This window comes from Heterodontus francisci, chromosome 2 (assembly GCF_036365525.1).
Source record: "Heterodontus francisci isolate sHetFra1 chromosome 2, sHetFra1.hap1, whole genome shotgun sequence".
Lineage (NCBI taxonomy): Eukaryota > Metazoa > Chordata > Chondrichthyes > Heterodontiformes > Heterodontidae > Heterodontus > Heterodontus francisci.
Window position 1 is genome coordinate 213,370,008 of NC_090372.1, and position 19,330 is coordinate 213,389,337.

The 19,330-nt window shown below is 40.5% G+C and overlaps 1 protein-coding gene across 1 annotated transcript in view; it reads right to left on the minus strand.

Moving 5' to 3' along the window:
• The window catches only part of arhgap39 (Rho GTPase activating protein 39), a 381,858-nt gene that overhangs the window by 173,889 nt on the left and 188,639 nt on the right, over positions 1-19,330 (minus strand). Inside the window, exon 8 of the mRNA XM_068052219.1 lies at positions 17,601-18,999. Coding sequence (XP_067908320.1) covers positions 17,601-18,999 — 1,399 coding nt within the window. The remainder of the gene's footprint in view (positions 1-17,600; positions 19,000-19,330) is intronic.

Consider the following 19,330-nt stretch of genomic DNA (forward strand, 5'->3'; position numbering starts at 1 on the left):
AAAAGGCTGGTAAAAGGAGGAGTGGGACTGTTATGGACCAGAAAGGGGATTTACACATGGAAGCAAAGGGCATAGCTGAGGTATTACTTTGCATCTGTCTTTACCAAGGAAGAAGATGCAACCCAGGCAATGTTGAAAGAGGAGGTAAGTCAGACACTAGAGGGGTTTAAAATTGATAAAGAGGAAGTATTAGATAGGCTGTCAGAACTTAAGGTGGATAAAGCACCAGGGCCGGATGAGATGCATCCAAGGATACTGAGGGAAGTGAGGGTGGAAATCGCAGAGGCACTGGCCATAATTTTTCAGTCTTCCTTAGACTCAGGGGTGGTGCCAGAGGACTGGAGAATTGCAAATGTTACATCCTTGTTCAAAAAAGGGTGTAAAGATAAGCCCAGCAACTACAAGCCAGTCAGTTTAACAACGGTGGTAGGGAAACTTTTAGAAAAAATAATTCGGAACAAAATCAATAGTCACATGGACAAATGTGGGTTAAATAAGGAAAGCCAGCATGGATTTCTTAAGGGAAAATCATGTTTAAATAACTTGCTGGAGTTTTTTGAGGAGGTAACAGAGAAGGTTGATGAGGACAATGCTGTTGATGTGGTGTAGATGGATGTTAAAAAGGCGTTTGATACAGTGCCACAGAACAGACTTGTGAACAAACTTGTAGCTCATGGAATGGAAGGGACAGTAGCAACATGGATACAGAATTGGCTGAGTGGCAGGAAACAAAGAGTAGTGGTTAATGGATGTTTTTCAGGCTGAATGAAGGTTTGTAGTGGAGTTCCCCAGGGATCAGTGTTGGGACCATGGCTTTTCCTGATATATATTAATGACCTAGACCTTGGTGTACATGGCACAATTTCATAGTTTGCAGATGATACGAAACTTGGAAGCATTGTGAACCGTGAGGAGGATAGTGTAGAACTTCAAAATTAGAATTAGAATTAGAATTAGAACATTACAGCGCAGTACAGGCCCTTCGGCCCTCGATGTTGCGCCAACCATCTGACCTACACTATTCCATTTTCATCCATATGTCTATCCAATGACCACTTAAATGCCCTTAAAGTTGGCGAGTCTACTACTGTTGCAGGCAGGGCGTTCCACGCCCCTACTACTCTCTGCGTAAAGAAACTACCTCTGACATCTGTCCTATATCTTTCACCCCTCAACTTAAAGCTATGTCCCCTCATGTTTGCCATCATCATCCGAGGAAAAAGACTCTCACTATCCACCCTATCTAACCCTCTGATTATCTTGTATGTCTCTATTAAGTCATCTCTCCTCCTCCTTCTCTCTAACGAAAACAACCCCAAGTCCCTCAGCCTTTCCTCGTAAGACCTTCCCTCCATACCAGGCAACATCCTAGTAAATCTCCTCTGCACCCTTTCCAAAGCTTCCATATCCTTCCTATAATGCGGTGACCAGAACTGCACGCAATACTCAAGGTGCGGCCTCACCAGAGTTTTGTACAGCTGCATCATGACCTCGTGGCTCCGAAACTCGATCCCCCTACTAATAAAAGCTAACACACCATATGCCTTCTTAACAGCCCTATTAACCTGGGTAGCAACTTTCAGGGATTTATGTACCTGGACACCAAGATCTCTCTGCTCATCTACACTACCAAGAATCTTCCCATTAGCCCAGTACTCTGCATTGCTGTTACTCCTTCCAAAGTGAATCACCTCACACTTCTCCGCATTAAACTCCATTTGCCATCTCTCAGCCCAGCTCTGCAGCCTATCTATGTCCCTCTGTACCCTACAACACCCTTCGACACTATCCACAACTCCACCGACCTTCGTGTCATCCGCAAATTTACTAACCCACCCTTCTACACCCTCATCCAGGTCATTTATAAAAATGACAAACAGCAGTGGCCCCAAAACAGAACCTTGCGGTACACCACTAGTAACTAAACTCCAGGATGAACATTTGCCATCAACCACCACCCTCTGTCTTCTTTCAGCTAGCCAATTTCTGATCCAAAGCTCTAAATCACCTTCAACCCCATACTTCCGTATTTTCTGCAATAGCCTACCGTGGGGAACCTTATCAAACGCCTTACTGAAATCCATATACACCACATCCACGGCTTTACCCTCATCCACCTGTTTGGTCACCTTCTCAAAAAACTCAATAAGGTTTGTGAGGCACGACCTACCTTTCACAAAACCGTGCTGACTATCGCAAATGAACTTATTCTTTTCAAGATGATTATAAATCCTATCTCTTATAACCTTTTCCAACATTTTACCCACAACCGAAGTAAGGCTCACAGGTCTATAATTACCAGGGCTGTCTCTACTCCTCTTCTTGAACAAGGGGACAACATTTGCTATCCTCCAGTCTTCCGGCACTACTCCTGTCGACAATGACGACATAAAGATCAACAACAACGGCTTTGCAATCTCCTCCCTGGCTTCCCAGAGAATCCTAGGATAAATCCCATCTGGCCCAGGGGACTTATCTATTTTCACTCTTTCCAAAATTGCTAACACCTCCTCCTTGTGAATCTCAATCCCATCTAGCCTAGTAGGCTGTATCTCAGTAATCTCCTCGACAACATTTTCTTTCTCTACTGTAAATACTGACGAAAAATATTCATTTAACGCTTCCCCTATCTCCTCTGATTCCGCACACAACTTCCCACTACTATCCTTGATTGGCCCTGTTCTAACTCTTATCATTCTTTTATTCCTGATATACCTATAGAAAGCCTTAGGGTTTTCTTTGATCCTATCCGCCAATGACTTCTCGTGTCCTCTCCTTGCTCTTCTTAGCCCTCCCTTTAGATCCTTCCTGGCTAGCTTGTAACTCTCAAGCGCCCTAACTGAGCCTTCACGTCTCATCCTAACATAAGCCGCCCTCTTCCTCTTGACAAGCGCTTCAACTTCTTGAGTAAACCACGGCTCCCTCGCTCGACAACTTCCTCCCTGCCTGACAGGTACATACTTATCAAGGACACGCATTAGCTGCTCCTTGAATAAGCTCCACATTTCGTTTGTGCCCATCCCCTGCAGTTTCCTTCCCCATCCTACACATCCTAAATCTTGCCTAATCGCGTCATAATTTCCTTTCCCCCAGCTATAATTCTTGCCCTGCGGTATATACCTGTCCCTGCCCATTGCTAAGGTAAACCTAACCGAATTGTCATCACTATCGCCAAAGTGCTCACCTACATCTAAATCGAACACCTGGAAAAAGGACATGGAAAAGTTGGTGGAATGGGCAGACAGGTGGCAGATGAAGTTCAATGCAGAGAAATGTGAGATGATTTTGGTAGGAAGAACATGGAGGGACAATATAGAATAAAGGACACAATTCTAAAGGGGGTTCAGGAGCAAAGGGACCTAGGTGTATATGTGCATAAGTCATTAAAGGTGGCAGGACAGGTTGAGAGAGCAGTTAATAAAGCACACAGTAATCTAGACTTTATTAATAGGGGCATAAAGTACAAGAGCAAGGAAATTATGTTGAACTTGCATAAGACACTAGTTTGGCCTCAGCTGGAGTATTGCGCCTAATTCTGGGCGCCGCACTTTAGGAAAGACATGCGGGCATTGAAGACAGCACAGAAGAGATTCACGAGAATGGTGCCAGGGATGAGGAATTTCAGTTATGAAGATAGATTGGAGAGGTTAGGACTGTTTTCCTTGGAGAAGAGAAGGCTGAGAGGTGATTTGACAGAGGTATTCAAAATCATGTGAGGTCTGGACAGAGTAGATGGAGGGAAACAGTTTCCACTTGTGAAAGGATCGAGAATGAGAGGGTACAGATTTAAAGTATTTGGTAAGAGCAACAAAAGTGACATGAGGAAAAAAATTTTCATGCAGCGAGTGGTTAAGGTCTGGAATGTGTTGCCTGAGAACGTGGTGGAGCTTCAATTGAAGCATTCAAAAGGGAACTAGACAGTTATATGAAAAGGAAGAATGTACAAGGTTATGGGGAGAAGGCAGGGGAATGGAAGTAAGGGAATTGCTCTTTCAGAGAGCCAGTACGGACATGACGGGCCAAATGGCCTCCTTCTGCACTGGAACAATTCTGTGATTTTACTACATTAAAGGTGCATTATAAATGCAAGCTGTTGTTAAACCCTAGCGTCAGGGTTCCATCTCCTACAGACATATCCATTTTACACACCAAGAATTCTTCTGGCCTGAGTGAGACTGAATATTTTCTACTGAGTTATGGGCATTTCCCTGAAATGGACTCAGGCCAACAGAACACCAGTCTGACTTTACCCGATTATGCAGAAACCTTACAACCATCAGATAAGGGGGCTTTCTTTCTGGCAGCATGATCTGGATGCAAACCCATGTCCACCAGAGTAAAACAGCAGGTGAGTGTTTCACCTAAGCACACCAGTCAGTCAGTCACAAATTAATTTACCGCAGGAGGCAGTTCTCATCTTTTTAAGTAACGCTGTGCTAAAGCTGTGATGGTTGGATTACAGGAAATAAACGCTCCTGATGGGAAAACATCACTTTTGCTTCAAAAAATTAAATTCAGCTGTGATGGAGTGGCAGGATAGAAGCTGTGTTCTTGATTGCTTACACAGTGAGTGTGATGGGAGAAGCAATAGTTGGACCAGTGTGTGCACTATCTAGCAGCTGCTCATAGAGCAATACTGACCTGCTTGCTTTCTTGGCTGGGGACAGAGCGAGCTGAGGAAAGGTCACAGAAAGGAAAACAAAATCATTTGCATTTTTTTGTAATAAGATGACTCGACTAAGAGCGTGGGTGAGATTCTAATAATCACATGCTAGTGAGCTACTGCAATGTAAAAGACATTTAAAAAAAATCTACTCTGACAAGAGTAATTGTAAAGAAAGTAGCGTGACTCCAACCACATGCAGCAGTGCGGACAGTGCAGAAGGAAGTTAAAATATCTTTATGCTGACAATGTCATGGAAACATACGCATCCAGAATAAAAATCAGCCCTTAAGTTTAAAAACAAATGTAATACTTGGTGATATCAAGGGATCTAAGCAATGCGGAGACTCAATAAGCCTGTCACCAACCAAAACAGCAGAAAAATTAAATCATTTAAACAATGAAATTGAACATAACTTTTTAAAAATTCAGTAAAATACTGAGATGGCAGTGGTTATTTTTTCCACATAATACTCAACATGAAAGCCTTTTCGGGTATTATTCCTTTAAATGCTGCACCATCTGCGGTAACTATAGCAACTTAGCAGATTCCGAAGGTGTAACAAATTCCTCTTGTAATAAATGAGGTGACATGCGATGAGTGATTCAAGAATTAAAAAAAACTCAGGGTATATTCACTCATGCAGAAAAGATTAAATCTCCAAATCCACAATTCTTTGCTTTATACAAGGAAGTCTCATCACCTGAAAGGTGCTTTTCTCACTGGCTATTTTGTAAAGGGAGCTGTGGGGCACAGAGTTGTGAAATGAGGATTTAATGCCCACCTTCTGGCCCTCAGCTGCACCTCCATGGGGAGGAGACCGGCACTGCCCCACAGAGAGGGCAGGAATAATCAGAGGAAGCATTGTCACTGGGCCAATTTCACGCTGATCCGAGCAGCTGACCTCAAGCAGCACAAGTAAAAGGCTGGGAAGTCATTTGCTCAGTTGTAAGTTGCCTGCCGAGACAAGAGGAAATCTGGGGACCAGGGAAAAGAGAAATTTCAAGACTTCCCAATGGCTGGGTGTCCAATGAATGGGTCATGTAGATCAAGAGGACCCAGGATGTTCCAGAGTGTTGCAACTCGGGCTCATGGCAAAAGAGCACATTCTATGATCAGACCTGTACGCTCCATGAACTGAGACCTGCACTCCTTCACAACATGAATGGGCTGGTCTACTACAGGACTAATAACCACTCTTTCACCTCTCTGCTTCGCAGCAGAGATTACAGATAATTGGGTCAATTCATGACCGACTTTCAAGACCGAGTTCGATAGATTTTTTGCTCGGTAATGGTATCAAGGGATATGGAACAAAGGCAAGTAAATAGGGTTAAGGTACAAATCAGGCATGATCTAAATGAATGGGAGAACAATCTCGAGGGGCTGAATGGCCTCCTTTTCCGTCATTCTATCAAATGATAATTAATAATTCAGCTTAATTGCATGATTTACACAACATTTAAATGGCTCTAAAAATAGGCATGCAACCATGTTGATCAATTATACCACTCAAGTAGTCAGGGTGTAGGCAGCAATTTTCCAAGCATTCCTGTGGTTTTGTTTAGAGTTTGACAACTCTAATTTACCTGTTACCTACAAATAAAATAAGCTAGCAGAATATATATTTTAATACATATGGGTGTATTTTTTAAAAAGTCAGACTCATCAGCTTGCCAGTTCGGAGCTAGACCGACTAGATAAGTGTCTAACAGGAAGGAGTCCATAAAGTGAAAGCATTTCTTTCTTCTCAAAATCAAAATGAACAGTCAAGATAAAAATAGATAGCGTAGTTAACTATGAAGAGGACTGTGAGCGGCTTAAACAGAAAAGGCAGGTAACTGGATTGGCCAGGTAGATGACAATTACATTTAGTGCAGGGAAGTGAGGCAATTCATTTTGGACGGACATGTACATAAAATGGTAAAAAGTTTAAAGGGAGAAAAAAGAGCGAGGCTCAGATACATAAATCTTTAAAAAAGCAAGGACAAGTTGATAAGGCTGTTTTAAAAAAAGGCATCCTAGGTTTATGAAGAGGGATTAAAACGCAAAAGCAAAGAGGTAACAATAAAAGACAAGAACTTGTATTTTTTTTTTTAGAGATACAGCACTGAAACAGGCCCTTCGGCCCACCGAGTCTGTGCCGACCATCAACCACCCATTTATACTAATCCTATACTAATTCCATATTCCTACCATATCCCCACCAGTTCCTATATTTCCCTACCACCTACCTATACTAGGGGCAATTTATAATGGCCAATTTACCTATCAACCTGCAAGTCTTTGGCATGTGGAAGGAAACCGGAGCACCCGGAGGAAACCCACGCAGACACAGGGAGAACTTGCAAACTCCACACAGGCAGTACCCAGAATTGAACCCAGGTCGCTGTAGCTGTGAGGCTGCGGTGCTAACCACTGCGCCACTGTGCCGCCCTTTAGCACCTTTAACGTGGTAAAAGTCCTAAGGTGCTTCACAGGAGCAATAGAGGGCAAAATTTGACACCGAGCTACATAAAAAGATTATTAGAGCACATGGCCAAAAGCTTGGTCAATGAGGTAGGTTTAAAAGGAGAGTCTTAAAGGATGAAAGAGAGGTAGAGAGGTTTATGGAGGGAATTCCAGAGCTTAGCACCTTGGCAGCTGAAGGCTCAGTGCTGATGGTGCAGTGATTAAAATCGGGGATGCTCGAGAGGCCAGAATTGGAGGAGTGCAGATCTCTTAAAGGGTAATAAAAGCAAAATACTGCAGATTCTGGAAATCTGAAATAAAAACAGAAAATGCTGGAAATACTCAGCAGGTCTGGCAGCATCTGTGGAGAGAGAAGCAGAGTTAACGTTTCAGGTCTGTGACCTTTCATCAGAACATTCTGATGAAAGGTCACAGATCTAAAATGTTAACTCTGTTTCTCCACAGATGCTGCCAGATTCCTTGAAGGGTTATAGGGCTGGAGGAGATTACAGAGACAGGGAAGGGCAAGGCCATGAAGGGATTTGAAAGCATATGTAACTCATTGGTTAGGCTGCATTTAGAATACTGTGCCCTACTTTAAGAAGGATGTCTAGGTGAAGGGGCAGATAAATTACAAAGATGATATTGGGGATCAGAGGCTTTAGGAATGAGTACAGACTGGGAAAAAATGTGGCTCTTTCCAGAGGTGGTTGAGATGTTGAAACTTATGAGAAGTTTTCATGAAGTGATTGGGGATAAACAATTTCCACTAGTCAATGAGGGTTGAGAGTCTTTGGAATTCTCTTCCTCAAAAGGTGGTGGAAGCAGTCTTTGAATATTTTTAAGGCAGTGGTAGATAGATTCTTGATAAACAAGGGGGTGAAAGGTTATTGGGGGTAGGCAGAAATATGGAGTTGAGGTTACAATCAGATCAGCCATGATCTTATTGAATGGCGGAGCAGACTTGTGGGGCCAGGTGGCCCACTCCTAATGCGTATGTTCATGAGTTGATAACTAGAGGGCAAAAATTTAAAGTCATTTCTAAAAGGACAAAGTGATAAATTAGGAGAATTATTTTCATGTTTAAACATGATCTGCTCCATCAGAAACAATGGTAGAAGCAGAATTGAGAATGACGACCGAATGGCCTCCTATGGTGCAAAATTTGCTGATTTTATCAGTTTAGCATCTGTGCAGGACTGCTTCTACTTTGCACCAACATTAACTTGTGCAGTGTAAATCCAGAGCTAAAATATGGCCTGATACCAGAAAAAAGCTCATCTATGCAGCCTCACTGCACTTTGCTCTAGTGTTGAGTTGTGGGTTCACTCTAGATTTAGACTGTATTTACAATTGGTGCAAAGTGAAAGCCAGGAGGTAATTAAGAACCTATATAAAACTTTAACAGGACCTCAGTTTGAGTACTGTGTGCACCATTGTGCTCCACTATAGGAAAGATATTGAGACTTTAGAGAGGATACAATACAGATTCACTCAGTTTGAGGAAATACAAGCATGAAGCAGATAGGACAAATTGGGTCCTTTTTAGCTACAACACAGACTGCAGGCGATATAATAGAAGTGTTTAAAATTATGAAAGGATGGGACAGGGTAGATGTAAGCAGATTTTTTTCTGGTAGTTGAGAGATCAAGACTGAGGGGCCAGATTAAACATAATTAAGATTAAATGTAAGCGATTTAATAAAGATAACAGGAGAAACTTCTTTGCAGGAGGAGTGTAAGACCGTGGTATTCACTTCCAGCGTTAGTGGTCGAGGCAAAACTGTCAACATTCAACATTAGATTGGATATGCGGATGAAAGAGTTGAAGAGATAGGGGAACAGGGTGAGTAATTGTGATGAGGATAATTGGCTCACGTGGAGAGTGAAACATCAAAATAGTGCTGGGGCCGAATGGCCTGTTTCTGTGTTATAACTTCTATGTCATTCTGTGAAACAGCTTCAAATTGATGCTACCATCGTAATGACAAGGCCCCTTCAATTTCAGAACTTGAAAGCTGATTTATAAATTGTGAAAGGGAGTTTTCTAACACAATAAGCATGATTATTGCCGTCAGTGCACAAATAAATATTAGCCTATTCCATTAACAAGATGATATAACCACCGGGAGGAGCTTCAAAATATAATCAAGTATTTAATTCAGCAATTATCATGCTTTGGTATTTCACATTTTTATTTTGATTCAAGTTAGAGATTGCAGAAACATATTGTTGATGCAAACAAAATAAGCCAGCCACATAAAAATAAAAAGGTGCTGATCTCAGCCTGAGACTATAGTAAATGTCAAATCAGCTATAAAATAAAACTGAATTTGCAGAAGTTTTTTATTGTTTAGATCATAATGGGCTACTGAGTATAGCAGAGGCATCATCAATTCAGATTCCACCATGAATTAGTAGGAGATTCAACGCGGAACTCTGCTTCATTGATATTTAATATTCAGCATAGCACAGCTACACGGTTACAAATGCAAGGGTAATTATTATACGCACAAATATTCAAGGGAAACAACTGGAGAGTGCACATGTTCATCTGCTTTCTATTCTCAATGTGTACAAAGTATGACTGGTTATGATGTCCAATGTTAATTAAGACAGTTGACAATTTTTCAACAGTGGGTCAGCTTAAAGTTCTCATAACGCAAGGTTAAATCAAAAAAATTACATCATGTTGTGGCTAAACCTGACAGAAATTTTGGTAAGAAAACAAAACAACCTCTTCTGTTCCACTTGTGTTGAACTCTTTTTCTTATTCATCTGACAGACCACACTGAATTTTGGCTGCACAAGTGTTTACATGATCCAGGGAAAAGAAAATATAGTAAAAATCTATTGTCGAATGGGGGAACTAAAATAACTTGGAGAAATTGGGCAGAAAATACACAAACTTTATTTCCTCTCTCCAATATAACGTGAAGTTATTCCATACCCTATGCCTACAATGTTACCATGTGAATGTATTCCCTTATCCCATGCCTACAATGTTACCATGTGAATTTGGGATTAGATTGGGCGGCTAGTTTTTTTGGCCAGCACTGACACGACAGGCTGAATGGCCTCCTTCTGTGCCGTAATTTTTCTATGGTTCTATGTTACCATGTGAATTCATTTTTTACCCTATGCCTACATTACCATGTGAATTCATTTTTTACCCTATGCCTACAAAATTACCATGTGAATTAATTTTTTACCCTATATCTACAATGTTACCATGTGAATTCATTTTTTACCCTATGCCTACAACATTACCATGTGAATTAATTTTTTACCCTATATCTACAACATTACCATGTGAATTAATTTTTTACCCTATATCTACAATGTTACCATGTGAATTCATTTTTTACCCTATGCCTACATTACCATGTGAATTCATTTTTTACCCTATGCCTACAACATTACCATGTGAATTCATTTTTTACCCTATATCTACAATGTTACCATGTGAATTCATTTTTTACCCTATGCCTACATTACCATGTGAATTGATTTTTCCCCCTATGCCTACAACATTACCATGTGAATTAATTTTTTACCCTATGCCTACAACATTACCATGTGAATTAATTTTTTACCCTATGCCTACAACATTACCATGTGAATTAATTTTTTACCCTATATCTACAATGTTACCATGTGAATTCATTTTTTACCCTATGCCTACATTACCATGTGAATTGATTTTTTACCCTATGCCTACAACATTACCATGTGAATTCATTTTTTACCCTATATCTACAATGTTACCATGTGAATTCATTTTTTACCCTATGCCTACATTACCATGTGAATTGATTTTTTACCCTATGCCTACAACATTACCATGTGAATTCATTTTTTACCCTATATCTACAATGTTACCATGTGAATTCATTTTTTACCCTATATCTACAATGTTACCATGTGAATTCATTTTTTACCCTATGCCTACATTACCATGTGAATTGATTTTTTACCCTATGCCTACAACATTACCATGTGAATTCATTTTTTACCCTATATCTACAATGTTACCATGTGAATTCATTTTTTACCCTATGCCTACATTACCATGTGAATTGATTTTTTCCCCTATGCCTACAACATTACCATGTGAATTAATTTTTTACCCTATATCTACAATGTTACCATGTGAATTCATTTTTTACCCTATATCTACAATGTTACCATGTGAATTCATTTTTTACCCTATGCCTACAACATTACCATGTGAATTGATTTTTTCCCCTATGCCTACAACATTACCATGTGAATTAATTTTTTACCCTATATCTACAATGTTACCATGTGAATTCATTTTTTACCCTATATCTACAATGTTACCATGTGAATTCATTTTTTACCCTATATCTACAATGTTACCATGTGAATTCATTTTTTACCCTATGCCTACAACATTACCATGTGAATTGATTTTTTCCCCTATGCCTACAACATTACCATGTGAATTAATTTTTTACCCTATATCTACAATGTTACCATGTGAATTCATTTTTTACCCTATGCCTACATTACCATGTGAATTGATTTTTTACCCTATGCCTACAACATTACCATGTGAATTCATTTTTTACCCTATATCTACAATGTTACCATGTGAATTCATTTTTTACCCTATGCCTACATTACCATGTGAATTGATTTTTTCCCCTATGCCTACAACATTACCATGTGAATTAATTTTTTACCCTATGCCTACAACATTACCATGTGAATTAATTTTTTACCCTATATCTACAACATTACCATGTGAATTGATTTTTTCCCCTATGCCTACAACATTACCATGTGAATTCATTTTTTACCCTATATCTACAATGTTACCATGTGAATTCATTTTTTACCCTATATCTACAATGTTACCATGTGAATTCATTTTCTACCCTATACCTACAACATTACCATGTGAAATCATTTTTTACCCTATGCCTACAACATTACCATGTGAAATCATTTTTTACCCTATGCCTACAACATTACCATGTGAAATCATTTTTTACCCTATGCCTACAACATTACCATGCGAATTCATTTTTTACCCCATATCTACAACATTCCCATGCAAATTCATTTTTTACCCTATATCTACAACATTACCATGTGAATTCATTTTTTACCCTATGCCACAACATTACCATGTGAATTAATTTTTTACCCTATGCCACAACATTACCATGTGAATTCATTTTTTACCCTATGCCACAACATTACCATGTGAATTCATTTTTTACCCTATATCTACAATGTTACCATGTGAATTCATTTTTTACCCTATGCCACAACATTACCATGTGAATTCATTTTTTACCCTATATCTACAATGTTACCATGTGAATTCATTTTTTACCCTATGCCACAACATTACCATGTGAATTCATTTTTTACCCTATATCTACAATGTTACCATGTGAATTCATTTTTTACCCTATGCCACAACATTACCATGTGAATTCATTTTTTACCCTATATCTACAATGTTACCATGTGAATTCATTTTTTACCCTATGCCACAACATTACCATGTGAATTCATTTTTTACCCTATATCTACAATGTTACCATGTGAATTCATTTTTTACCCTATGCCACAACATTACCATGTGAATTCATTTTTTACCCTATGCCACAACATTACCATGTGAATTCATTTTTTACCCTATATCTACAATGTTACCATGTGAATTCATTTTTTACCCTATGCCACAACATTACCATGTGAATTCATTTTTTACCCTATATCTACAATGTTACCATGTGAATTCATTTTTTACCCTATGCCACAACATTACCATGTGAATTAATTTTTTACCCTATGCCACAACATTACCATGTGAATTCATTTTTTACCCTATGCCACAACATTACCATGTGAATTCATTTTTTACCCTATCCTTTTGGGCCTCCTTATCTCGAGAGACAATGGATACGCGCCTGGAGGTGGTCAGTGGTTTGTGAAGCAGCGCCTGGAGTGGCTATAAAGGCCAATTCTGGAGTGACAGGCTCTTCCACAGGTGCTGCAGAGAAATTTGTTTGTTGGGGCTGTTGCACAGTTGGCTCTCCCCTTGCGCCTCTGTCTTTTTTCCTGCCAACTACTAAGTCTCTTCGACTCGCCACAATTTAGCCCTGTCTTTATGGCTGCCCGCCAGCTCTGGCGAATGCTGGCAACTGACTCCCACGACTTGTGATCAATGTCACACGATTTCATGTCGCGTTTGCAGACGTCTTTATAACGGAGACATGGACGGCCGGTGGGTCTGATACCAGTGGCGAGCTCGCTGTACAATGTGTCTTTGGGGATCCTGCCATCTTCCATGCGGCTCACGTGGCCAAGCCATCTCAAGCGCCGCTGACTCAGTAGTGTGTATAAGCTGGGGATGTTGGCCGCTTCAAGGACTTCTGTGTTGGAGATATAGTCCTGCCACCTGATGCCAAGTATTCTCCGAAGGCAGCGAAGATGGAATGAATTGAGACGTCGCTCTTGGCTGGCATACGTTGTCCAGGCCTCGCTGCCGTAGAGCAAGGTACTGAGGACACAGGCCTGATACACTCGGACTTTTGTGTTCCGTGTCAGTGCGCCATTTTCCCACACTCTCTTGGCCAGTCTGAACATAGCAGTGGATGCCTTACCCATGCGCTTGTTGATTTCTGCATCTAGAGACAGGTTACTGGTGATAGTTGAGCCTAGGTAGGTGAACTCTTGAACCACTTCCAGAGCGTGGTCGCCAATATTGATGGATGGAGCATTTCTGACGTCCTGCCCCATGATGTTCGTTTTCTTGAGGCTGATGGTTAGGCCAAATTCATTGCAGGCAGACGCAAACCTGTCGATGAGACTCTGCAGGCATTCTTCAGTGTGAGATGTTAAAGCAGCATCGTCAGCAAAGAGGAGTTCTCTGATGAGGACTTTCCGTACTTTGGACTTCGCTCTTAGACGGGCAAGGTTGAACAACCTGCCCCCTGATCTTGTGTGGAGGAAAATTCCTTCTTCAGAGGATTTGAACGCATGTGAAAGCAGCAGGGAGAAGAAAATCCCAAAAAATGTGGGTGCGAGAACACAGCCCTGTTTCACACCACTCAGGATAGGAAAGGGCTCTGATGAGGAGCCACCATGTTGAATTGTGCCTTTCATATTGTCATGGAATGAGGTGATGATACTTAGTAGCTTTGGTGGACATCCGATCTTTTCTAGTAGTCTGAAGAGACCACGTCTGCTGACGAGGTCAAAGGCTTTGGTGAGATCAATGAAAGCAATGTAGAGGGGCATCTGTTGTTCATGGCATTTCTCCTGTATCTGACGAAGGGAGAACAGCATGTCAATAGTCGATCTCTCTGCACGAAAGCCACACTGTGCCTCAGGGTAGACGCGCTCGGCCAGCTTCTGGAGCCTGTTCAGAGCGACTCGAGCAAAGACTTTCCCCACTATGCTGAGCAGGGAGATTCCACGGTAGTTGTTGCAGTCACCGCGGTCACCTTTGTTTTTATAGAGGGTGATGATGTTGGCATCGCGCATGTCCTGGGGTACTGCTCCCTCGTCCCAGCACAGGCATAGCAGTTCATGTAGTGCTGAGAGTATAGCAGGCTTGGCACTCTTGATTATTTCAGGGGTAATGCTGTCCTTCCCAGGGGCTTTTCCGCTGGCTAGGGAATCAATGGCATCACTGAGTTCCGATTTGGTTGGCTGTATGTCCAGCTCATCCATGACATATCTACAATGTTACCATGTGAATTCATTTTTTACCCTATGCCACAACATTACCATGTGAATTCATTTTTTACCCTATGCCACAACATTACCATGTGAATTCATTTTTTACCCTATGCCACAACATTACCATGTGAATTCATTTTTTACCCTATATCTACAATGTTACCATGTGAATTCATTTTTTACCCTATGCCACAACATTACCATGTGAATTCATTTTTTACCCTATGCCACAACATTACCATGTGAATTCATTTTTTACCCTATGCCACAACATTACCATGTGAATTCATTTTTTACCCTATATCTACAATGTTACCATGTGAATTCATTTTTTACCCTATATCTACAATGTTACCATGTGAATTCATTTTTTACCCTATATCTACAATGTTACCATGTGAATTCATTTTTACCCTATGCCACAACATTACCATGTGAATTCATTTTTTACCCTATATCTACAATGTTACCATGTGAATTCATTTTTTACCCTATATCTACAACATTACCATGTGAATTCATTTTTTACCCTATATCTACAATGTTACCATGTGAATTCATTTTTTACCCTATATCTACAACATTACCATGTGAATTCATTTTTTACCCTATATCTACAATGTTACCATGTGAATTCATTTTTTACCCTATATCTACAATGTTACCATGTGAATTCATTTTTTACCCTATATCTACAACACTACCATGTGAATTCATTTTTTACCCTATATCTACATTACCATGTGAATTCATTTTTTACCCTATGCCACAACATTACCATGTGAATTCATTTTTTACCCTATATCTACAATGTTACCATGTGAATTCATTTTTTACCCTATATCTACAATGTTACCATGTGAATTCATTTTTACCCTATGCCACAACATTACCATGTGAATTCATTTTTTACCCTATATCTACAATGTTACCATGTGAATTCATTTTTTACCCTATATCTACAATGTTACCATGTGAATTCATTTTTTACCCTATATCTACAATGTTACCATGTGAATTCATTTTTTACCCTATGCCACAACATTACCATGTGAATTCATTTTTTACCCTATATCTACAATGTTACCATGTGAATTCATTTTTTACCCTATATCTACAATGTTACCATGTGAATTCATTTTTTACCCTATATCTACAATGTTACCATGTGAATTCATTTTTTACCCTATATCTACAATGTTACCATGTGAATTCATTTTTTACCCTATGCCACAACATTACCATGTGAATTCATTTTTTACCCTATATCTACAATGTTACCATGTGAATTCATTTTTTACCCTATATCTACAATGTTACCATGTGAATTCATTTTTTACCCTATATCTACAATGTTACCATGTGAATTCATTTTTTACCCTATATCTACAATGTTACCATGTGAATTCATTTTTTACCCTATATCTACAATGTTACCATGTGAATTCATTTTTTATCCTATATCTACATTACCATGTGAATTCATTTTTTACCCTATGCCACAACATTACCATGTGAATTCATTTTTTACCCTATATCTACATTACCATGTGAATTCATTTTTTACCCTATGCCACAACATTACCATGTGAATTCATTTTTTACCCTATATCTACAATGTTACCATGTGAATTCATTTTTTACCCTATATCTACATTACCATGTGAATTCATTTTTTACCCTATGCCACAACATTACCATGTGAATTCATTTTTTACCCTATATCTACAATGTTACCATGTGAATTCATTTTTTACCCTATATCTACAATGTTACCATGTGAATTCATTTTTTACCCTATGCCACAACATTACCATGTGAATTCATTTTTTACCCTATATCTACAACATTACCATGTGTATTCATTTTTTACCCTATATCTACAATGTTACCATGTGTATTCATTTTTTACCCTATATCTACAATGTTACCACGTGTATTCATTTTTTACCCTATATCTACAACATTACCATGTGTATTCATTTTTTACCCTCTGCCTACAACATTACCATGTGAATTTATTCCTAAACCTATTACTCTTTTTTATCGTCGCTGCGTCAAAATCCTGGAACTCCCTCCCTAACAGCACTATGGGAGCACCTTTACTGGACAGAGTTCAGTGGTTCAAGAAAGAGTCTCATCACCACCTTCTGAACTGCAACCGGGGATGGGCAATAGATGCTGGTTTACCAGTGGTGCTCATTGAACACAAAGCTGGGTTGAAAATCTCTTCAATTCTCTGCCTGTAACGATCTACGGGTTATCTGCATTTACATTGTGTCTGGTGCCATCTGCTCCTGGCAAATGAGGATTGCAAAAATAAACATGCCAGATTTGGTAAGACTGGTGGCCAAGACAATTCTGTTTGTGTTGAGTTTTCTTGACCACTGGCCTGAGCGAATCCGGTGAGGTTACTTCTCAGGCAATATATAAACTACCTGACCAGTTTCAGTTCAACAGAAGAAAAAATTCCTGCCATAATTTGAGAATGTCAAAGTGGTCACAAGAAATGCTCATCTAAGAAATGGGTATGTCATGTGGAGCCAAAAGTCTTTTACTCTGCATTAATCTTGTCTTGCACCCGATCTGTGAATGCTCAAATGACAGCACTGGGTACAAATAAAATGGGAAAATGTTCCATCCCCACATTCTACAACTTAATGAGCACAAAAGACACTTTGTGTGACTTTCTTCTTTTCTAAACTTTACAGTTACTCTTTCACATTTTTATTGATACTGGTTGTGCTGAAGACCTACCTGTGATGGGTGTAAGTAAGGCTCCGGTGAAGCCAAGTTAGTTTGTACAGAAACACTTTTTTCCAACAGTACTTGAGGAAAGCCGAGCTTTTCGAACGTGTTCCTTTTCCAGTGTTTGCTCTCCTGCTGAGCCAGTGCTTCATCCTCACTGAAAGCCCGAACCACAGGGCCTGGCATTGGTAGAGGAAGGGCTCCATCACTCTCGTAACCAGACACTTCCTTCTGCGAATCCCAGCTGCTGCGCTGCTTGATGTGATGCAGCTGCTGTGCCTCCCGCGCAAGTCTCGCCTGGGTCATGTGTACGTCAGGGTATCCCCGCAGCATCTCCACCTCAGCGCTCTTGCTGTCAGTTTGACTCATCTGTGGCTTGTCAAGGGGCGAGTGCCGCTCCTCTGCCAGCAGCTGTTCAGGAACCGGGTTCATTTCTCCACAGCTCTCCCCTACCATGCCGCAAGTCTCCTGCGTCAGTGAGGGCTTCCTGCTTTTCCTTTTCCTTGTGTTTGGGGAATAGCCTATTGAAGATAACGAGTCATGCTGGCTGGACCATGACATTGAGTCCTCATGAATCAGCTGGCTGCCTTGGTGACTGTACCTGGCTTCGGATGCTTCCAGGCCATTGTAATCGGTAGATCTTGATTCAGAACATTGAAAGTCTCTCACCAATGAATGGCTGTGCTGCAGCGAGTAAGAAATAGTGGAAGTAGCACTAGGTGAATACCGATGTTTTGTACTTGATTTGAACTTTGGGCTAGAGCCGGACTGCTCTACGTACACCAGTTGCTTCACGAGTTCTTTGCCCACTGGACTGTATTCTAAGCTCATGGATTTCTCTGGGCACTTTTGTTTTGTTAACACTAGATGCTGATAAGGAGAGTTCTGGCCCTGTTTGGGAGAGTGAAGCATTGGATGTGGCTTCCGAACTGGGGACTTCTGAGGCGACCCTGCTTTGTAGAGGCTCATTCCCTCACACTGTACCTCCATGGGTGGCTCATCATAAATAGGAGCCTGGTATTCAACAGGGGGCTCCTCGTAAAGAGGAGGCTCATAGCCATAGCGAGGAGATGAGGGCTGGGATTCAAAGGAATACTTTCTGTGCTGGTAATGGATTGGGGAATGATAGGGCTCTCCTCTTGTGAGAACTGGTGAACAGCCACCAACGTGCTCTGCCCTTTTCAGGTAAGGGGATGGCTTGCGTTCAGTAAAGAAGACCTGGTTGTCACTGTCCGATGCAAAGCTGTGAGCGTGAGACAGCTGGTGCCCTGAAGGCCTACGAGGCCGTGTTCCTGGCTGGTTTTCTGCATTCCCATTACCCTGATGCAATAAGTAACTTGGTTCCCGGTCTGTAACTTTTATCAACATTCGATCTTTGGTGCCAGTCATCCACCGATGAGGTGATGTCCTGAAAAAAGCGAAAAGGAAGAAAAACGAAGAGTTAAAACAAGGGGTCCAATAATAAAGACAGCAGCTACAGAATGCAAAACTATTGACATATGGATGCCTGTTTGTAACTCTCGTGTTTGGTTAATTCACTTGGCACACTCTCAATAAACATCGCGTTGACAAAAAGACATTTCCTCAAATGAATTTATTTTGTTTGGGATTTAGACGAGGATAATCTAGCAGGTCAGGTAATGTTCAGTGGGCAGCACACGAGTTGCTTCAAACACTTCCAAATTGTTCCAATCCAACAAAGAACACTCACCATTATAACTTGCTGCAAGCAAGTTTCT